The 23,647-nt window shown below is 35.4% G+C and overlaps 1 protein-coding gene across 1 annotated transcript in view; it reads left to right on the top strand.

Moving 5' to 3' along the window:
• The window catches only part of PTPRQ (protein tyrosine phosphatase receptor type Q), a 261,122-nt gene that overhangs the window by 111,877 nt on the left and 125,598 nt on the right, over positions 1 to 23,647 (top strand). Inside the window, exons 36-43 of the mRNA XM_037042809.1 lie at positions 8,016 to 8,176; positions 8,867 to 9,012; positions 14,869 to 15,037; positions 16,685 to 16,975; positions 17,247 to 17,522; positions 17,876 to 18,027; positions 21,338 to 21,479; positions 23,301 to 23,570. Of these exons, the coding sequence (XP_036898704.1) occupies positions 8,016 to 8,176; positions 8,867 to 9,012; positions 14,869 to 15,037; positions 16,685 to 16,975; positions 17,247 to 17,522; positions 17,876 to 18,027; positions 21,338 to 21,479; positions 23,301 to 23,570 (1,607 nt within the window). The remainder of the gene's footprint in view (positions 1 to 8,015; positions 8,177 to 8,866; positions 9,013 to 14,868; positions 15,038 to 16,684; positions 16,976 to 17,246; positions 17,523 to 17,875; positions 18,028 to 21,337; positions 21,480 to 23,300; positions 23,571 to 23,647) is intronic.

Here is a 23,647-nt window from a genome sequence, read left to right as displayed (position 1 = left end):
TATTTATTTATCTTTAGAGGGGAAGGGAAGGAGAGAGGGAGAGAAATATCAATGTATGGTTGCCTCTCGTGAGTCCCCTGCTGGGAAGTGGCCTGCAACCCAGGCATGTGCCCTGACTGGGAATCGAACCGTGGTCATGTGGTTCACAGGCCCGCAGTGCTCAATCTACTGAGCTACACCAGCCAGGGTCTCTTTTTAAAATAGAACTTCTGAGTGAATGGTCTATAAGATTTAGCTAAAACACTGTGGAATGAAAGTGATGCTAAAAATTCTAGCTCCTGTACAGATCTTGGCTTTGAAATGTTTTACACTTTTCTTAGCAGTAATTATGAAAGCAATTCTGAATCAATTACTCTGACAGATGTTTATTAAACTCTTTGGGGAGATATAAAATATATAGAACTTTGAAATGATTATTAAGTAATTGGAGATAAAATATGCCATGTAAAATAATTTTAAAAATATTTGCCTAGCAGTATGTTAGGCAGTCAAACAATTCTAATGCAACTTTTAAAATCAGAAGTCACTACTCAAATAATTTCTCCTATAACATAAAAGCTTACCTTTAAAAGTGGCCTTTTGTATGCTAAAAAGTATGTTTAGTCTTATTTCCTCCAGTTTTCTAAAAGATTTTCACCCTTTTAAAAGTACCTGATGGTTAGAGTGTATGATAAGATCAATAATCAGAATGGGATGAAGGCCATTTCATGTTTCATGAATTTACTTCCATTTTGGAATGAAGGTGGTAAAGATAGATCCATACATGAGAACATCTCAGTGGAAACAGCTTATGAAGGCTCAGGCGGAATATGCATAAATTGCATCAAGAAGTTGATCAATAGTATTGTAGAAAGGGGGTATTTGGGCCAGATTGGGCTGATGGGTGGTACACCAACAGAGGGAGTGATTTTGAGTGTAGGAATGCTCTTGGTCTTCTCACTTGAGGTTTCTAGTGAAATATTAAAAGCTCTGTTTTTGCTCTTTCTTGATAGACATTTTTTAAGGATGTACAAATGTTAATGTTTCATACTTCCAACTCCAGTTATAGACCTACGTAAAAACACTTATTTTTGAGCAAAAAGATGTATATACACGAATGTTTATTACAGTGTATCACAACCGCAACACTATATAAATTACCAACCACAGTAGATTAGTTAATAAAAAATGAAAAATAATCATTCAGTGGGCTACTATAAAGCAGTTAAAATGGATCAATTTGAACTACAGGTATCAGACTTGGTAAACATCAAGACAATGATAAAAAAGACAAGTTACAGAATACATGGGGAAAATACATATACACAAATTTAAAAATTTATAAAATCATGCTGTACCTTTTTTGTACATTTTTAATTAAAATATTTTAATTTTGGTAGTTAATTAATTAATTAATTTTTAAAGAGAGGGAAAGGGAGGAAGAAAGGGAGGGAGAGAAACATCAATGTGTGATTACCCTTCCTGTGTCTCCAACTGGGGACCTGGCCCAAAACCCAAGCATGTGCCCTGAATGGGAACTGAACCAGCAACCCTTTGGTTCACAGGCCTGTGCTCAGTCCACTGAGCTACACCAGCCAGGGCTAATTTTTGGTAGTTATTTTAATGAATGACTTGGATGAAGCTCAAATGTCAAGGTGACAAACAGGCTGTATGTTGACCACCTAACCTTTGCTGAACCTGAAAACTGTCAATAAATTCTAAACAAAAATCCAACAGCATTTAAAAATGAGTAGGGCCCTGGCCAGGTAGCTGAGCTGGTTAGAACATCATCCTGATGCACCAAAGATGCAGGTTTGATCCCTAGTCAGGGTACCTACAAGAATCAACCAATAAATGCATAAATAAGTGGAACGATAAACTGTTTCTCTTGCTTTCTTGGAAAAAATAAATAAATAAAAAATATTTTAAAACGAGTAGATTCTTGGTAAAACTGCGGGTTCCTTTGTTTCTTAGAAAAATCGACACACTTCTTCCACATTTCCCATGATAAGATCACCTGGCGTTGAATGGAGGCTGTCTGTAGATGGAGCTTTGGTTTTGTGGTTTACCATGGTTTTTCCCACAACTTGTTTCAAACCCAATGTTTGTAGTCATTTATTTTGCCTGTCTGGAACTCAAGTGCTTAAACCCTAGATTTAAGGGATTTCTTCAGGTCTTTTGTGAAGTGAACAAAGCTGGGAGAATTTGTGATTTCTTTGCATTATAGATTTGGGGAACAATGGGCTCAAGAGGGAGAGTAGAGTCGTTATCATTTTGGGACAAATGTGTTTGGTTTCTCACATATATTTTCTTATTTATTTTCACAATAGTACCATATGGAGAAGACTATGGTCCTCATTTTATAGTTACAGAAATCAAGTCTTGATGAGAGTAAAGAGTGACTTAAGTTTGCAAGCTAGCAGATGACAGCATCAGAATCAAACTTTAATCTGTCTTACTCCCAAACATTGCTTTTCTCACATCACTAGGAATAAATTTATAATTTGTCTTTGTTATGAAAATGCAGTAGTGTGCTTACAGAATTTGGGAAATATTAGTTTGATGAAAGCATTTACAATAAAGACTTAAGAATAAAAATAAATTAAGTTTATTAAATTGGGTTATTAGTAAATAACCCAGTGGGTTATTCTACTATGGGTTATTCCCACTGAAAAAATCACTGGCTTGATATTGATCTGCATTCGTTGATGGAATGTATTCGTTATGAGAGAAAAATTAGACTTTCATGTGTAAACCAGTTAGATCCCTGGTCCACACTGTTTAAATAGTATATGGATGAAATAAAGCTTGTTCAGGAGGAGTGATGAAGATGGGGAAAATACACAGGATCAATGCTTATGAGAAATGGTTAAAAGAATAGGAATAGTTACCAGTCAAGATTCTTTTAGTTGACTGGATCCAACCTGAATTGACTGAAGCAAAAATGGGAATTTATCGACACCTGCAGCTGAAAGTCCAGAGGTATACTAATTGCATGTAAGAGCTCAAATAATTTCATTAGACGTGGTTAACAGCAAGACACTTGGCCAGGACAACAGCACGGTGGGCATGTGTCTTGAGTATGTATAATAAATAGCACAGGAGGAAATGGGAAGAGGTGAGGCTGAAGAGGTGGGTGGGCCAGTCACTCCATAAATTAGAGGGGAGGGAGTTAATTGTTGTATTGCATGGGATTTGAAGATTTATTTTAACCATACACCCAAAGTTCATACCCCCACAGGAAACATTCCAAGAACTTTTTGTTACTCTTGGAATAAAAACCCAAATTTATTATTTTGGTCTGAGGGATTTTTTCCACCGTCAGAGGATGAAATGTTTCTCCTCCAACTCAAGCACAATCCCTCCTTCTGCCTTCTGGACCGTAATTACATGTGTCTTCCCCAAGACTCTGGTTTATAAGTGCATTCTTCCTCAGCTTCAGCCCCATTCTCTGTACTGAATTCTTCCTCTAGTCTTAAAAATATGTTTTTTTCTGCTAAAGACAAACATAGGAAGCAGAATTAAACCAAGTCAACCATCTAACCAAACGATGACAGTAAGAGCAATAGCAACAATTGAATACCAGGAGTCGACTCAGACTATCTCTGAGATTCTAGAAAAGCTTCATGGAATGGACTACTATTTATGCCTTGCTAGTTTGGGGCTGATACTGCCCCACTGTTGAGAGAAAGTAGTCTAAAGTGTAATGTAGAAGAGTGGTTTCTTTGTAGTGGGAAAATATCAGGGAGAGAATGAGTTAGTAAAAATCAAGTAATTGGATGCTGAATTTTTTTATTTTAAGGGAGTGAAATTTAGTGAGTGAAGGGATTTATCTAGAACATTTACATAATGGATATATCACCAGATTAGATTTCTCCCAGGAAAGAAAATATAAAATGATGTAGTTTAGAATGAAGACCTTGACTTTTCCATGATCTCAAACTTGATTCATGTTCATACTTAGGGAAAATTTAAGTCCTCTTGTGGGGTTTATGTATGCATGACTCCTTCACCGGCAATTGCTGCTTGGCATGGTTTTGAAGTGATACAAGTTGAGCAAATGCCTTGGTAAAGAAGAGCAAAGAAACTGCTCTTATGCTTTGGAATTTCCTTTATGCCATAAAAATTACTGTATTTTTTCTGAATAATTTCAGAGTAATTTGAATACTTCTGATTGTTCAAATTCTAAATAGTTTTAAATATGTTGTAATAAGGTCCTAAAATTAAATCATTAAAGTAACTGCACTCAAGACTTTCCTCAATTTTTTTCTCAGTTTGAAAATTTGCACTGGTCAAGAGGTCTGGCTGATGTTGGAAGTTATCTATTTTAGAGGTTAGATATTGTATGACATTTATATTCCTTCCATTTCTACACAGTTTGTGACTTTGGATATGTGAGAGTTAGACCTGCTTTCTCAGGTAGACCTCCCATCCACCTCTTCCCACCTCACTCAACTCTCTATTCTACTCTCAAATCTTATAAACTAGCTCTCTACTAAACAATTTCTTGCATCTTTAGGGCCTGTTGCTTTATTTTCCTTTTCTACTCATTGGTCACAACTAATTTTTGTATGTGTGAAGAAAGCTTTTAGGCACTAGGGTGGGGGCATTTATTGTTGTCACCTTTAAGGAGATCACATGGTTATTAATGAATTGCTTTATAATTATTTTCTGCTTTGTTTTTCTTTTTTGTGGATAGACACCATACCTTAACTCATAATCATGTCTAACATAGTTCCTGATACAAAGTAGATACTCAGTAAATTTTTGTTGAATTTTGCTGAATATTTTTGCATATCTGTCACTGCTAATATCGGAGGAGGTGGAGAAGGTATCTCTCCTTGGAGTGCTATCCATAAGAACAGTGCCTCCCTAACTCCAACATATGTCGTTTGCCACTTAAAAGACTAAATAAAATAGAGAAAAAATGTAAGTTATTAAAAATGGACCATGAATGACCAATAAACATGTGAGAAGGCATTGTGTCTCACTCATGGTCTGAGATGTGCAAATTACAGATTTCTTTTTGTCAATTAAACTTGCAGAAATTTAAAAAGATTAATATCCAGACTAACAGTGAGAGCTTGCCGAAATGTGTACTTCCACACAGCATTGTTGTGATTCTAAATTATAATAAGTTGTAATTTGGAAGAGAAATTATTTTGGAATAGTAATCATTCAAATAATAAAAATCCAAACCATTTGATTTAATAATCACACTACTGGGAATTAGCCTCCAGAAATGAAATTATTATTATGAGAAGATATTTGTGGAAGAATGATTACTGCATCATTGTTAGTAATAACTAAAGAAAAAGAGAGAAATAACCTAAATATTGATTTAAAGAATGGCTAAATGCCTATGATGCATTCAAGTTAGGCAACTACAAAAATGATTATATAGGTCATTATTTGTATGGTAAGAGAAAAAATAATCAAGATACAGAAGAACATAGACTCTTATAGTGGAAATAAAACCCTAAAATAAAATACATAATAATCCTATTATAATATTTTTAAACTAATAAGACCAAAACAGATTTTTAAACTAAACCAGCTAAACCCAATGTAACAACTGATGATAGCTGGGTCAAAATGGGGCTTCTGTGCATGGGCGCGAGTGCCCCCTCTGAACCTCAGCACTGCTCGCTGGAACGGCTCCTCAGACAACGCAGGGCGCACAGAGGCCCCAGCCCAGAGGTGCATGTGTGTTTCCTCCAGTCTGGCAACAGCACATGAACAAGGAGGATGGAGCCAGATCCTCAGGGACAACATCACGACTCTCCTTTCTGTGTTCCTCAGTTCTCATTTTTACTGGAAACTGGCTATTATACAAAAGATACTAACTTGCATCAGAAGTTGACATTTTAATTGGAATTCATTTATGTTCAGATATTTTTCCGCCTGTCATTAAAATACTGGCCACAATCCTAAAGCTCCAAAAGAAAAACAAATAAACTCCACACAGAAAAGACATATTAGTATCTGAAAAATTTTGTTAACGCTTTTTTCTCTGGAGGTAAGTCACGATAAATGTAGAGACTATATTTATCTATGGTAACTGAGGATTAATGAGTTTGTTAGTTAGAGTATTTATAAATACTATTTTATTTTTACTGAAATGTTCAGATAGGTAAGACAAGTTCTGTTTTTTTTTTATCTGAATTTCCCAGGTAATTGCCTTGATTCTACACCTTCCATGGAACATACTCAGGGTTTTTCTTCTTGAAGGTAGATACTTACCTGCAGTATGTTGCTGTAGTGATCAGGGCAAGAAGGTGATGCAAGACAGCTGACAGCACTGAAAAATAATTCTGGATAAGGATTTAGAAAAAAATAGATAAGCAGTTAATTAGATTACTTTAGTTCATTTCACAGCTTTAAAGATCTGAATTGAGTTGGCTATTTTGTAGTGTTCTGATGACGGGATTTTGGAATTGGGCAAAGTTTCTTTGCCAAGGCCTCTTTGTCTGAGACCAATAGCTACAGTACTGAGTTTGAAAGGACTGTCTCTGTGTCAGTGAAGTCCAGGAAAGCTCTTCCTACTGCTTCTGAAAAAGGATATTTGATCAAACTGTTTCAGATTGCTGAGTAGCCAGGCCTATCCTGCCTATCTCTACTAGCATACTCTGAATCTATATTCTTCTCTCTGTGGTAAGCTTTTCAACTATTTTTCAGATAACCATACTCACTTTTGGAGGCAAATGATGCTTTCATTATGGTGAAACCACGACTATCATTGTGGATATACTTAATTCACCTAAAATCTATTATTCCTTTTAATTATTCAAGAATTCAAATTTCAGCCTGGCCAGGTCACTCAGTTGGTGGGAGCATTGTCCTGTGCACCAAATGGTTGCAGGTTCGATCCTCAGTCAGGGCACAAATGGGAGGCAACCAATCAATGTTTCTCTCTCACATCAGTGTTTCTCTCTCTCTCTCTTCCCCTTTCTCTAAAATCAGTTAAACATATCCTCTGGTGAGGATTAAAGAAAAAAATAATTCAAATATTTTAATAGTAAACAAGAACATTTTGTCTTCAGAGGGAATATCAATTTATATCTTGGAAATTTTGTGTTTCTAAAGAAGAAAAAATGACATTATAAGAGATCACTTTTTTCCCCAGTAATAATGGTCATATTTACTTACATAAAATTTTTAATAATTAATTTTATTGCTCTTAAAATCTAAATTTTCTTTGAAAATGCAGTTTTTCAGTATCTCTCTGTCCATGTTAATTCTTTAATTACGTTTTAATTTATAGCTCATTTAAAACTATGAAGCCTAATATAACTGAAGTAAAATAATTGTAGTTTTCTTTATTACTTAGCAATATTTTGTTCTTTAGGCTTTATCCTCTTCTCCTGGGATTTTGCTATTTACTTGAAGAATATTGAGTTGGTATTTATTTTCTTTTCTTGACTGACACTTCAAATACTTTTAAGATTTTAATTGAGTGGGAGATGTGAGCTCAATTTTTTCCCTATGTTACACATATATTATTGTCAGTCCTGTTTCTCATTAAATACATGATAACCCACAGGCTTACTATTTTAGATGCTACTGTTCAGACATTTACTATTTATTTGTTTGAATTTGTTTGAAGTAGATGTTACTTTTATACAATAGAAGAAAAGTTAGTTTGATAAATATATAGTAAAAATAAGATTTTGTACACACTTAAAAAAACAAATATTTGAACAAATAAAACACTGGTATGAAAATAAATGCAGATCATTTTAAATAGACAGTGTTCCTAGAGATTTATTAAAGTCAGTCCAGGCAAACTGTAATATGTACATACCTTATTAACACTTGGTGGAATTACTGAATATACTTGAAAACCAAAGAAATGTACTTATTGAGTTGTTCTGAAATTCTTTTTTAGCATTTAGGGTAAGTGGTATTTTTATCTTATTAGTTGGGATCAATAAATTTCTGTGCATACACATTTATTTTTAATGTACTTCTCAAAATGTATATGTAACATTCAATTTAAAAGTCAGTTATACAGGCAATCTCCTTTTCTCTCTCAGGGATAGGTCATCATTAAAAACTATTAATGTAACTGAAACATCGTTAGAGCTTTCAAATTTGGACTACAATGTTGAATACAGTACCTATGTAACTGCTAGCACCAGACTTGGTGATGGGAAAACAAGAAGCAATATTATCAACTTTCGAACACCTGAGGGGGGTGAGTTTTTATCCACATAGGCCGAGTAAAAGAATATCCTACCCAGATAAAATAAGTGTTAAATATGAAAAATGTATTAGTAAGCCTAATATTGGTCGTCGGTGGGATGCAAAATTGCTCTTTGGTAACTTTCTGTGTGATGTTCATAAAGTTAGTTGATCTGTCTGTGCCTCAATTTCCTGTCTGTGTTAGGGAAACAATATAGTATCTACTTAACAAGGTTCTCTGAGGATTAAATGTGTTTAAATTTGTAAATGCACCCAGCACAGAACTGGACACATAGTAAGCATTTTATGTGTTAAATGAAACAAAATAAAATGCAGGAAATCAGCTCTCTGACTTGCTTCTATTATTTGATATTAAACGTCTAATTTAGAATTGCATATTGTATATTCTATATTGGAAACCTGTTATAATGGTCTTAAACCCAAGGGCAGTAGGCATGTTTTTAGAGCTAGGATAGTGTTTTATTAGTAAGAAATACATCTTTCCTCTGCTTAGATATTGCTGTGGTGTTAGAGAGATTGCCCGAAGAGCCATATGGATATCGTTAACGATTTGTAATTAGATGTTATTCCAATTTAAGTTTTTTAAAAAAGATTGTCACTTACCAAAGGCAGGTAAAATTTAGAACATTACAGATGTTATTGAGAACCACAAGTTCAGTTTTTTGTCCATTTTTTTTTATAGCACCAAGTGATCCTCCCAAAGATGTTCATTATGCAAATATCAGTTCTTCATCAATAATTCTCTTTTGGACACCACCTTCAAAACCTAATGGGATTATACAATATTACTCAATTTATTACAGAAATACTTCAGGTACTTTTGTGCAGGTAAGATCTGAGTTTTCTCCCAGTTCTTTATATCCTTTTGTTTTGTTGATGATATAGGTTGAGTTTGGTAGAAAAAAATCATTTATCTTACATTAATAATTATACATAGACATTTTGCACAACTTCTGTGGACACAGAAAAATGTGGTAGAGAGTGTCAGATACGTTCCTGTGTCTTCATCTCTCTCTGCGTGTGTGCATGCACACCCCCATTTCTGTGTCAGCATCAAAGCCATTACCGACAACCAAGCTGTTGCCTATTTAAAATTCTCCACCTAAATATGGCCCTGCGCTTCACTCCTCCAAGAAGTGTTTTCTAAAGAGATGGTGATTTCATTCACCCTCAGTCATGTCTCAGAAAAATATTTGTTTTGTTTGTATACAATATAACTACTTTTCATGTTTGGATGCGTTTGTGTGTTTCTCTTCATTTTTATAAGAATGTGTTCAACTGTTAGCAGGAAGGGTTACCACTATTATTACTATTATTATTTATCAGAGATAATGAAAACTAGGAATGTGCCTAACTTGAAGTATGCAAGGTACTAGGGTCACATAGTTTGAAGATAGACACTTTCTGATATATAAATGATAGTAGTTATAAAAATAGCTAAAATGAAGTTTGTTTAGAGAAATATATTTTTTCAGCAGAATTTCTCGATTTCTCTGAATGTAATGTTTCACAGAACTTTGTATATATATATATGCATATATACATACATATAGTCTGTCCAGAAAGTGTCCAGCCATATAGTGTGACAAACAGAGACATTTATTGAAGAAGATACAAGAAACATTGTACAAAGGACAATCACGTCTCAGTCCCCTTCCAAGTAGGCACCTTGGGACCTCACACAGTTCTCCCAGTCACCATAAGCTGCCCCATTGTATTTTCCTGAGTCTCATTGATAGTCTGAAATCTCCTCCCTTTCAAAGGTGATTTTAGTTTTGGGAAAAGCTGGAAGTCACAGGGCACCAAATATTGGCTGTAGTGGGGACGAGTCACCTGGGTGATTTGATGTTTCACCAAAAAACCGCACGAGACATGATACATGAGTGGGCATGTTGTTATGATGAAGCTACCAATCACCAGTCGCTAATAGCTGTGGCCTTCTGAGTCATCCAAGTAGTTTCTGCAGAGGAATGTTCTAGCTTAATGGAAAATTTGATGTGGGTTCATTGTTCTGTTCACTCAGTCATTTTGAATGTGTTGGCCACACAGTACACATGCTCACTCAATGGCATCTACTTCCGCCACGGACTAGTACAGTGAAGGCATCNACCATAAGCTGCCCCATTGTATTTTCCTGAATCTCATTGATAGTCTGAAATCTCCTCCCTGTCAAAGGTGATTTTAGTTTTGGGAAAAGCTGGAAGTCACAGGGCACCAAATATTGGCTGTAGCGGGGATGAGTCACCTGGGTGATTTGATGTTTCACCAAAAAACCGCACGAGACATGATACATGAGTGGGCATGTTGTTATGATGAAGCTACCAATCACCAGTCGATAATAGCTGTGGCCTTCTGAGTCATCCAAGTAGTTTCTGCAGAGGAATGTTCTAGCTTAATGGAAAATTTGATGTGGGTTCATTGTTCTGTTCACTCAGTCATTTTGAATGTGTTGGCCACACAGTACACATGCTCACTCAATGGCATCTACTGCCGCCACGGACTAGTACAGTGAAGGCATCATTGTTCCCTCTCTTTGGCTGCCAGGTTACGTAATGTCATGCATGCCACTGTTCTCATTATATTAACAATGCCTGGGCTTTTCTGAACAGACTATATATGTGTGTGTGTATATAGCTTATATATACATATAGTTTTGGAAAACTATATATACAGAATATATATATATGTATGTATATATGTATGTATATGTATATGAATGATAAAATTGGAATTGTCATGACTGGATCAGGAATAGGGAATGCTGGACTACAAATGGAAAATGCTAATTTAGAAAAAAATACTGTAACTAACTGATAGAAACTACTGGCTGTATTATTGATTATGACTCTGGTCATTCTCATTTCTTTGTATCTTTTTGAGCAGGAGAATAGAGATAAGTCTTAGTCACTCCAAGTTGCCTGATTCTCTTTGACTGACAACTGGGTTGCTCCTTGGATGAGTCCTTTGTGAGCGGCAGTCTCTGGGACTAAAGTATGATTTGTTACGATGCATCTGTAGTACAGTTTGCACTAATGCAGGGGCCCCCAACCTTTCTGACACGAGGGACTGGTTTCATGGATGACAAGTTCTCCACAGACTGTGTAGCTTGATGATCTGCTACCTGATGCCGCTTAATTGTCACTGGTCACTCACTATGGGGTTTTGATACGAGTCTGGAAGCACCTGATTCATCGTGGTCTCTGGGCAGCCACACCTCTCTGCTCACGATAATCTGTATGTGCAGCCGCCCCCCGGCACTCGCATCACCTGCTCAGCTCCACCTCAGACCATCAGGCATTAGATTCTCCGAAGGAGTGAGCAACCTAGACCCCATGCATCTGCATTCACCATAGGGATCCTATGAGAATCTAATGCCGTACTTATCTGACAGGAAACAGAGCTTAGGCAGGAATGCAAGTGATAGGGTGAGATACATACAGGTGAAGCTTCCCTGGCTTGCTTGCCACTCACCTCCAGCTGTGCGACCAGGTCTAACAGGCCACAGACTAGTACTGGCTCAGGAGTTGGGGACCTCTGCACTAACGAATAGGGTCAAAGCAGAAGTTTGCAAGCTGTCTGGGGACTACCCTAGCAGTGAAGAAAGAAAGTCCAGAAGTCACTTTGGGTTTTACATTCTGTTCAAAGCCCTTTAAGAGTGCAAGCCCTATAAGAAGGGAGGATTTCCCCCTAATCTATGCATCCAGCAATTTTCATTTTGCCTTTTTGTTCTACTGTAATTGGGGAAGAGATATGGGGATTAATATACAATTTACTATCATTATCTAACTATTGTGTTGTTTATGCATTTACCAATGTCATTATGTCATAGAGGTTATTGGAATTGCAGGTGTTTCTTCTACCATGCAGTTAACAAAAGTTTTGCAAAGTGGTATCAGTAGTTCTGAATCTTGGCAAAGCTTTTGCTTCTATACTATTTACTATGGCTTATACACGATTCTATTTTGGTTCTCTTTGTCCAGATAATGTCTAAATAATCAACTGTAAACATCTAACTCTTCTTTCAACATAATCTTATGAACCTACTTATTCAAACCTGGGCATATACTATGATCCCATTTGCCATTTATCTATCTTAGAAAGTATATTCTTTTATTTAGTAGTTTTAAGAGTGCTTTTAAGTGTGACAGCTGCAAGAACACACAGGCTAATGGTGTTAAAATATTTCTCATACTGCTTGAAGTTCATCTGTGCTTTAATTTATTTCTAAAGTTAATGATAAATATAGCATCAAAATCTTCACTACCTAATTTTCTATTTTGGATTGGTAGAGTAGAATGATTCCTCAAAATCAAAATTACATAGAGGAATAAGTGCATAACTTTTTCTTCCCTCTTCCTTTCCTCTCCTTCCCGCTGAACTTTGTACTGTAGGATACCTCACACCTGGCACACCGTATGTGGCTTCCTATTCCCGGTATCTTACACTTGTTTTAGGCTCCCTTGCGCCCTTGCAAACACCTTGAAGAAAAGGGTCATGTGACACTTATCTTTCCATCTCCTGAAGTCCTCTGGTACTGTACTATACATAGCTTTAATGCTCAATAAGTATTTTAATTGAGAGAACATGAGTTATTGTAATAGACCAACCTTACTTTCAGTACTTAGTGGTAATTTTGGAGCACTTGAGTTTGGAGTGATCATTCCTTCTTATTCTGGAGAATTTAATCTCTATACTACTACTTGGCAATCCATCCTGCTCTTCCTGCACTTTTTGCACCTTGCGTTTTGTTAGTCTATTGACACTTAGACATTTTAGTTGTTACCACTTAATGCCACGTCTCCTCAGTGTGCCTGACATAGTCTCATTATAGTGGAATGTGCAAAATAAATACTGGATGATTTATCCAATTTGAAAAGTTTTTACTAAATACCTCTGACTGCATTTGTATACGTAAAAGAGTAAACCTTAATTAGATCATTTGAACCACAAGCACAAGATGTGTTTTCTAAAAATAAACAGACAAATGAAATCATCTACATAACTGACCTAATTCTAAGTTTATTACGTGTCTATGCATGTCCACGCACACTCAGCATGAACGATTTCTGGCTGATTCAAAATAATTTGTTAACTAATTGCCATCAAGGTCATAAGGAATCAGAGTAAATTCTATAACAAAGAAAGATTAGAAGCTATACCCAAAAGCTATATTAATATTTTATGTAATACTTTATGTATTTGTTATTCTATATGTAACATAGATATATTGGAAGATAGTAAGGTTCACAGGTCATATTTTGTGTGAGATTGTTATGTTATTATAACTTGTCTACTCCTAAGTAAGTCACCACAAAATTGAAATTGATCTTTTACTACCCTCACCCCCACTGTATTGGCAAAGGAACCACAAAAACTTGCTAATTTATCTTGATACACTGTAGAACCATCCTAACTATAAATTTTAATCAAATTGATCACTCGATGTTATTAATTTAAATTAACTAATTATCAGCCCCTGGCTGGTGTAGCTCGGTGGATTGAGCGTGGGCCTGCAAAGCAAAGGATTGAGGTTCGATTCCCAGTCAGGGCACGTGCCTGGGTTGCAGGCCAGTTTCCGGCAGGGAATGCAGGAGAGGCAACCATACATTGATATTTCTCTCCCTCTCTCCTTCCCTTCCCCTCTAAAGGTAAACAAATAAAATCTTTTAAACAAAAAGAAAAAAAATAAATTAACTAATTATCATTTATTGGTTTATTATGTGCCAGACATGGTCTTAATAGCTGTTTGTGTTTTGTGTCATCTAATCCTCAAAAGTTCTCTGTGAAGTATCAATGATCATTCCCACTTTACAGTGGAGGAAAGAGAAGCTTTGAGATTAGATGATTTTCCAGAGTTACCTGCCAGGATTGAACGCACGTTTACAGAACTCTGAGGGCTTTGTGCTGATTGGAATGATTTAGATTTCTCAGTGTAAATGGACATTATTATAAAGTTATTCCCACTAATTGTCAAATGTTTTTTGTTAAAAGTCTATTTTCCTTTATTTTAAAATTTATTTTATTTGACTGTGTTTCGGGTTTAATATTTACTCAGAGAGAAAATGAATGCATTAATTTTCTAATAATTTAAAAATGCCTTGGGGCAAATATAACTAGGAGTCAGGCCAGAAAATTATAAAATTTCTCTTACTCTGCATATGAGAGAGTGGACATGACTGCCCTCCCATTCTTCCCATGATTGTCACAAAGAAACGACTCACTAAGATGAGTAATTATATCCAGTTGAGTTAATAGAAAGAGGTGAACACTTTCATAATTCCTTCATCTTTAAGAGGAGGAAAAATTTAAATTTATATGATATTCTCAAACTTCTGTAAAATATATAGAAGTTTGGAACACTTGAACCCTCTGGAAGAAAACCAACAGTGTGAGTGCAGTTGCAGCATTTTCAGCTTGGCCATTGGACCTTCTCCATTGCTAGGGGCTTTTTCTCTTTGCCACTCTGCCGGTTGAGTATGTAGTAGAAACTGCTGCTATCTATTCCTCTTTTAGTACACATGTATTTCCAGTTAAATTATTCCAATAAAATGTTCTATGCTGATTTTCCTAAAACATTAACATATTCAAATAATGAGACAAACAATTCATGAATAACTATTTTGAAATGTTCATGTATACTAAAACTATATTCTGAACAATTAAAACAATATGTTTATTTTTCAGAATTTTACACTCCATGAAGTAACCAATGACTTTGACAATATGACCGTATCTGCAGTAATAGATAAATTGGCAATATTCAGCTACTATACATTTTGGGTAACTGCAAGTACTTCAGTTGGAAATGGGAATAAAAGCAGTGACATAGTTCAAGTATACACAGATCAAGACAGTATGTAAATGAAAAGTATTTATTACATCTTAATAGGATTAATTTAAAACTTTATAATTATTTCACAACCTTTTTCTATTTGTACGCATTGGTAGTAAAATCGATATTTTTATCTAGGCACATTTAACTAGTCATTATAGAAGTTTTAAAATGCATTTGACATAGTTATAAAACTATTAAAATAATGACAGCCTTTTCTCTTCATACAAATTGCTACCATCCATTCATGAAAATTGTGTTGCTGCTGTTGCTTCAAGATATGTCACGGCCATCAGTTATGGGAATGCAAAACATTGTTGTTCGTGTGGATGGATTTTCTAATAGCTAATATGTTTACCCATTTGCCTTAGGAACTGCATTTGTTTCCCCTCTAGCAACTTATTTTGTTTCAGTCTTTGAAACCACATAGGACTCTACCCAGCATCTTTGTTCTTATTGTATTTGTGACTAACATACCCAGGATATCTTTTTTTAACCCCAGAAGTTTCTCATGTGTGGCTTCTGCAGAATCTTGTTTGTGCTGCGTATTCAGAAAACTATAACAACTGAAACTCCTGATGCTTTTTAGGTTTTAGCTTTGAGAATGCAATGATACACGGATTATTGCTTATTTCTTCTTATGGTTGTTACTTTTGTCCATTTTTAATATTATTTTGTATTAGTTTCAGGTGGACAGGATACTGGTTACATGATCACATACTTTAACAAAGAGTTCCCCTCAATATTTCCAGGACCCATCTGGCACCACACATAGTTATTACAGTATGCTTGACTATATTCCTTATGCTGTACTTTATATTCCTGTGACAATTTCAGAACTAAAAATTTATACTTCCTAATCCCTTTACCTTCTTCACCCAGTCTGACAACCCCACCTTGTCCATTTATTTTTTAAAGATTAGTCTTTTACTGAGAAGTAGCATTGGCCTATACTTTTGCTGAAAGTGAAATTCCATGTTTAATATCTGAAGATTATGTTGACAGACAACATACATATGAGGAGTGAATGCTATCCTTGTTTGGAAATCTTTTAAATAGTTCACAAGTTGACCAACAGAATAAGATATAATAAAATATATGGAAATATGTGTTTGCAGAGTCTTGAACAAAGGCATTTGAACACAGTATGTGTCAATATCATTTCAGGCATTCTTTGAATGCAGATTTCTACCAAGATTTTTACCAGCCTGTAACTTTTTATCAGTTATTATAGCACTGTGAGTGGTAAACATATTCTATGTGCTGTTCTAGGTAGGAGGTACTAGATGACCATAATATTTGGAAGACAGAAGCTAAAAATATTTTATAGATAATACACATTTTTACAATATTTAAATATATGTACACAGATACGTATATATCCACATTATAATCTCCATGTTGTAAAAAAGGAAGCCAAGAGAATACTATAGAAAACAATTCTCACACATATTAGATGCCTGAGATGACATTGTTTACTTTGGATGGTTTTAAATATTTTTAGAAGATATTTTGTATTAGGTGATGTTTATTGTATTTTCATTTAAATAATTTAAGAACTGATGATGTAACAGATGCCATTTGAACAATTATCCTCAGTTTGTGAATGTGCTTAGATTTACTTAGGGTGACTGATAATTTTTATATTTTGCACATTACCTGTCATAGTACCTGAAGGGCCTGTCGGAAACCTGACTTACGAGTCCATTTCGTCAACTGCCATAAATGTAAGCTGGGACCCACCCTCTCAGCCAAACGGTGTAGTCTTCTACTATGTTTCTCTGAGCTCACAGCAGACTCCTCGCCACGTAAGACCACCTCTAGTTACATATGAGACGAGCATGTATTTTGATAATCTGGAAAAATACACTGATTATATATTAAAAATCACTCCATCAACAGAAAAGGGATTCTCTGATACTCATACTGCCCAGCTACACATCAAAACTGAAGAAGATGGTAGGCTGGATCCTTTCATTGCCTTTTAAGCAATTAAGATTGTGGTGTTTTTTTTTAATTTATATTGCTTTGTGATAGAAAACATTATTCTTGCAATTATGTAGATTGTTTGTTCTCAAGTAACTAGCTTTTCAAAAAACACAAGAAGCTCTAAGTTTCTTAAAGTTAGAATAATTATATGCTAAATAAAATGAAGCCCCATTATTATTAAAGCCTCTTTTTAATGCTAATTCACTTTTGTTTCATTTAATATTCTTTCTTTCTTTTATAGTCCCAGAAACTTCACCAATAATCAACACTTTTAAAAACCTTTCCTCTACCTCAGTTCTCTTATCATGGGATCCCCCAGTAAAACCAAATGGTGCAATTATAAGTTATGATTTAACTTTACAAGGACCAAATGAAAATTATTCTTTCAGTACTTCTGATAACTATATAATATTGGAAGAGCTTTCACCATTTACATTATATAGTATTTTTGCTGCTGCGAGAACTATAAAAGGACTTGGTCCTTCCAGTATTCTTTTCTTTTACACAGATGAGTCAGGTAAGCCAGAATTTGTTTTTTTTTTTTCAAATGATTCACTGTTGCAGCACGGAAAATGGGAGGATATCTGATTGTCTGTTTGTAGCAGGTTTACAACTATTCATCTACTTTGCTTAACTTTTGTTTTTTTTTCATTTGAGCTTCAGAACTAAGTGTTCTGTTTAGAGCTACTTTGGAACTGCTGAGTTCCAGTACAACAAACATAATACTTATTTATGCTATTTATTTCTGAAATTAAAATATGATCATTTTATAAATCCTTCTTAACCTAGTGTCTTCAGGAAGCTACAGTCACAATGATATTTTTATGTGAAAAATTATGAATGTAAGCTTTATAATGTGTTTTCCTGCAGTGCCTTTAGCACCTCCTCAAAATTTGACTTTAATCAACTACACTTCAGACTCTGTGTGGCTGCACTGGAGCCCCAGTCCTGTCCCAGGCGGTATTGTTAAAGTGTATAGTTTAAAAATTCATGAACATGAAACTGATACTGTATTTTATAAGGTAGGTTGATTATGACAGTATGTTCTTATTTCAAAAGTTCAGAAATTGAATGAAAACTTTTGACATGCAGGGGGAAAATGGACTGCTTTAAATTAAACAAGGACCATCTTTTAAGGAGCCATTTTTGTTTCCCACAATTCAAGGGTGCTAACGGAAAACACAGAAAACAGGTGCCAGATGCGGAAGCGGACGAGTTTGTAAAATGATTTACTTAGCATTTCTGACCTCTACATATCAGTGTTCTAAGAAATAATAGCACAATTTTGTGAATGCTGGAAAGTATATAGTAAAACATTTTAGACTAGAACCTGTTATTATCTTAAATGTAATATCTTTCTATTCATTGTTAAAAGAAGTACCAAGTTGGTGGTTTTGAACTTTTCAGGGGTGTGTTTTTACCGGACTTCTGGTAATTTTCCCAGAGAGTGTACAATCCCACACTAATTGGTCTTTTAAGACGTATCATTATCTTTTACTCTTAGCACTAATTAGTTGCAACACTAAATACCCCTCCCCTCCTCCATTTTTAGGTTTCAGAATTAGTGAAAAACACCCAAAGAACCGATGTAACAAAGGGCTTCAGATATACTTCTATGATTTGTAACATTTAATTGCCAAAATGTGTTATACTTCATAGCATTTATTTAAGGAAGTATTCTTTTTTCCAAAGGCAAGTTGAAGCACTGGAATACTCTTAATTATAGCAAGAAAACTAAAAAGATCTGAAATAAACATTGTTAGCAATAACAACATTGGGAATATTACAATTTGGTACCAATGATAAATGATTTTCATAGCATCTGTAGCTTGCCAAATGAATAGTAAAAAATCAAAGGCTGTGATTAAGGTTATGTCATAAGAAGCAATAGCTTTCTTTCTGGAAATCATGGTCTTACTTCAAAATCTAAAAGACTGAGTAGAATTTGAATTATATTTATTACTTCGTAAATGTGGAATCTCTTTCCCCAAAGTGTGAAATTATATTAATGACAACAAGTGTGTAGCCCTCTAATAACTATCCCTGGTCTAATCGTAACGTGTTCCCACTTTTTATTTGCTTTTTCTATATGGGTCACAGGAAATAGATATCAAAATGGGAAAAGGGACCATTTTCTTGGTGTTATCACATTCGTAGGATGATCATGGATGTGTATCAGAGCATGGGTGTCTCTGTGTGATCTCCCCCCGCTCTCAGAACAGTGAACTCTATCATTGGCACCATTGGCATAGTGGTTAATAAAGAGCTTTGGCATCAGATTATCTGGGTCAAGCCCTGCCTTTAAGACTTACTGTGCTGCATTAGACAAGCTGCTTAATTGCTTATGACTCAGTGTCTTCAAATGCAAAATGGGAGTTATAAAGATGCATACCTTAAAAAGTAAGGATTATAAGGGAATATCTGTGAAAAGCTTGAACATTTCCTGGCATGTGATAAATGCACTAGCTCTTGTTGTTACTATACATACTTATAAAAAGCACACAAAATCCATTTAGCAATGCAATAGCACTAAGAATAAAATGACTTCATGCCATTACATGAATATGAAAATGTTGTACTTTAAGATTTTTACACATTCTCTTTTCTCAATAAAAATACTATCATTAATATTTCACTAGTAGCAGAAGCAATCTTTATACTCTGAAGTATTGGATAGATCACTTTGGGGTGGAGAATGTAGTTCTTCTTTAAAATCTACTTTTAGTTACTCTTTTTACATCTATTTTCTCTTTCATCGATTTTCTGAATTTTGTTTTCTTTTTACTTCCTTTAAGTGTACTCATGTGCCGTCTTTTTTCTTTCTCAACATCTAGTTTACCTTATGTAGTTCCCGCCCTCCAGTTCTCTTTCTCTACAAGTGTATTTTCCTATTTTTCTTTCTACATCTTCATCCATCACTATCCCACAGCACTGTCACTTTCTATTACTTTTTAACTTTTGTTCTTTCAAATCTTACATGGATGCATAGGGGCAGAATAACTCCACACCCACTCCAAATGTTTCTGCCATCCCAGTCAATCCAGGGTGACTCACGTGGAGCTCAACAAGACAGGTTTGCGGGTGACTCAGGTCACTCATGCATACTGAAATTGCTTATTCAGTAGAAAGATATTTGGAAATACTCCTCACATATGTCTCCTTCTTACTACTCTTCTTGTGTCAATCTGTTTACTATCCACTCTCACACTTTCATTGTAATGTCTTGAGTTCAGTCACTTCTCTGGGTACCAGCCCTTTCCAACCAAAATCAAAATGCACCTGCATTCTGTTTCTTTTCTTCTCAGTAAGCAATTGTTTGTAGATTTCTCTATTTAATATTAAAATTCCTTTATGACAGGGAGCATGTCTTGTATGTCTTTAAATATACTGATTATCTAGCAGTATGCTTTATAAATAGTAAGTGTGAAAAACTGAAAGGAAATAGTGTAATATAGTGAGTTCCTAGTATATGTCAAGGACTTGGAAGAGATTAATTCAAAATGTAGCCCTAACTGTAAGTACCCTAAGAGTTAGTAATCTTAATTTCTGCTACTGAAATGTTTAAGAAATAAGTCAAAGTGTTTATATTTTTGGCAATATCCTTAAAGTTATCCCACACAGGAGATGGTTTTCCTTTACATATGATTAATGTTGACTGCTCTCTTGGTTAGGATGGTTATCTTTGAATGAAGACTTCATTCTTAAGGGTAAAATTTTCTGTGAGAAAGCATATTCTTTACTGGGCAACTGCCATTTTCTTCCTTTTCCTCCTAAGATTGCCAAAAATAGGAATTTAGGAGTTGTATGGGAAAACTCATCGTTTAATCTTCACAGGAGCAGAGATTTTGTTTCCTTCATTGCTGTTCCTGGTGCTTGGCATGTAGTCAATGATGAATACGTTTATTTACGTAGAATGTTCCTGGGTATTTACAATGAATTTAGATGAATTTAAGAAAAATCAAGTATTGCTCACCACTTACAAGCTGGATTTAAGTTGGGGACTTTAATTTTGGAAGATTTAGAGAAAGCAATTAGTATACAATTCTAAGTAAGAATCTGGGAGGCAAAATGAAAACAAAGTGATCTAGCATTTTAAAAAACGGCAGTAATGAGACTCTTCATGGCTGAAAGAGTGTCCAGTTCATCCTGTGTCATCAGCTGGGCATCCCCTATGCCACCAAAAAACTTTAACATTTCTTTAAATTTAGAATACCCATGCTTATCAAATCGTAGGTTAAACATAGAAGACATAACTGTTGTGTTAAAATAGGTCTTCCATTTATGAAGAAATTTTTGATGATGCACTGAGACTAAGTTTTCTCTGCTTTTCAGAATATTTCAGGCTTACAAACCGAGGCCCAGCTCATTGGACTGGAGCCTGTGAGCACCTACTCTGTCAGCGTATCTGCCTTCACCAAGGTGGGGAACGGCAACCAATTCAGTGATGTGCTCCAATTCACCACCCGGGAGTCAGGTGAGACACTGGTCTGAGCACAGACCTTCCCTTTCTCAGTTTATGTGGTAAAGGATTACTTAGTAGTTCAGGCCAGGGGAAGTCGAACCTCAATGTTTTACAGCTACACTGGGTTTCATCTGCTATCATATAGATGTGCATTCATATGTATATATATTCACACATTTTTTCCTTTTAAACTGAGGAACAAAATAGGCTTTAGATATCTATGAAAATTACTTAATTCCTGGGACCACAGAATTTTATGCCCTGAATGGTAAAAATTTTTTTAAAAAGAAAGAAGATTTTCAACTTTCAATGTTAAAATATGAGCTGGTCAGTTCGTTGGTTTTAGCTTTCCAGAGTCAGCGAACTAGATGTTTGCAAAATTCAGTTTTATAAAGTAACTTTAAGCAAGTTGTCAACTATCTCTTGTTAACTTATTTTATGAAAATATTGTTATGTGTTTTTAAAATTCTTATATGTATTCTGAAAATAATTAAGAATATTTAATTGCCAGAGCCCTGGATCAGCTGTGAAATTGTCTTGTCTTTAATTTAAATTCCACTCATAGGACAATGGGGAGATTGTGGGGGGATTGACCATGGGAGTGGGGAGTACGGAGCAGGGGAGACAAATGGGGAGAAGGTGTGACACCTGTAACTGAACAACAAAAAGTTCCACTCGTCCTGTAAATATTCTCTTTTAGTTCTGATGCCTTTGTCTTCCAGAGGAGGGAAGGTATAAATATGTAAAGATATAAATTTAGGTTGGGGGGGGCAGAGAAGTGTGGGCAAGTAAAAATTTATTTGAGTGTTCTTTCAATAACTATATTTTACATAATGACAACAAGTTGGTTCCTTTCACCACTTGTTTGCAATCCACCAATTGATCATTTTCCTTGTAGCATCCTCTTTTGACTGTGATAGGAAAAACTGTGCTAACATTAGGGACCATTAGATAATTTGACTTTTCCATGGGAAGCAACCAATCTCTCCGGTCTGCAGTCACTTTGGTGGGCTGGGGCATTTATTGCTCTTTAGCCAGGTTTACCGGATACAGTGCACCTCTGAGAAACTGGCTCAACTCCAAGTGAATTTAGGGACATTCTAGGAAAACTGAGACTGAATTAAAAATTGGGATTGATTTAAATCTTTCCTGCAGAGATTTTTAAAAAACATGCTAAGGAATCAGGTCTTCATGATTCTTCCATCTAAATATAAAAGCAAACCCTCCCCCCCGCCCCCGCTAAACTGGTTCCATGTTTGCTGGTACTGTTAGGCCCAGATGTGCCATACCAGGGGGGCACCTACATCTTTCTTTCTTTTGCACAAAAGGTTTCCATAATAACGTATTGCTAGGACTCCTCCTTTCTGATTAAGAGATAAAAAGAGCACCTTTCAAGAGCAGCTGCCTGAACTTGAAGCCATACAGTTGCCTCTGAGGATTTGAGGTTGTGATTGCTACTTTGGCCTAAGAAAATATGAAGGGAATGGGTTCGTATTGTATGAGGAATATGATAGCAAACAAAATAGGTGAACTGCCATTTGATTCATTGACCATGGGAGTGGGGAGTATGGGGCAGGGGAGACAAATGGGGAGAAGGTGTGACAACTGTAACTGAACAACAAAAAGTTCCACTCGTCCTGTAAATATTCTCTTTTAGTTCTTTATAAAAGTTCTTTTATAAAGAACTTTTTGAGCACAAATGGAAAGGTTGGAATGTTCAATTTTTGTTCTGTGTGTCTACTACTGTACATGATTTTATCTGGCAGTCACATAATTAAATAATTTATCTACAACACATGTATAAAGTTTAACTTTAGGCATTTCTCTCTTAAGTTCCAGATGTTGTACAGAACATACAGTGTGTGGCAACTAGCTGGCAGTCCACGTTAGTGAAATGGGATCCACCCAAAAAGGCGAATGGAATAATTACACATTATCTCATAACAGTTGAAAGAAATTCTACTAAAGTCTCTCCGCAAGATCACGTGTATACTTTCATGAAACTTCTTTCCAATACCTCATATGTCTTTAAAATAAGAGCTTCAACCGCAGCTGGTGAAGGCGACGAAAGTACATGCAACATCAGCACGCTACCTGAAACAGGTAATTAGTCTGAAACAGGTAATTTACCTGAAGTAGGTAACTAATCTGAAATGGGTAACTATTCATAAATTATGTCA

Source organism: Sturnira hondurensis, unplaced genomic scaffold, assembly GCF_014824575.4.
Source record: "Sturnira hondurensis isolate 20B ecotype Veracruz unplaced genomic scaffold, ASM1482457v3 Scaffold0003801, whole genome shotgun sequence".
Taxonomy (NCBI): Eukaryota; Metazoa; Chordata; class Mammalia; order Chiroptera; family Phyllostomidae; genus Sturnira; species Sturnira hondurensis.
The sequence above is the reverse complement of the archived record's forward strand: the minus strand, read 5'-3'. Positions and strand labels throughout refer to the sequence as shown.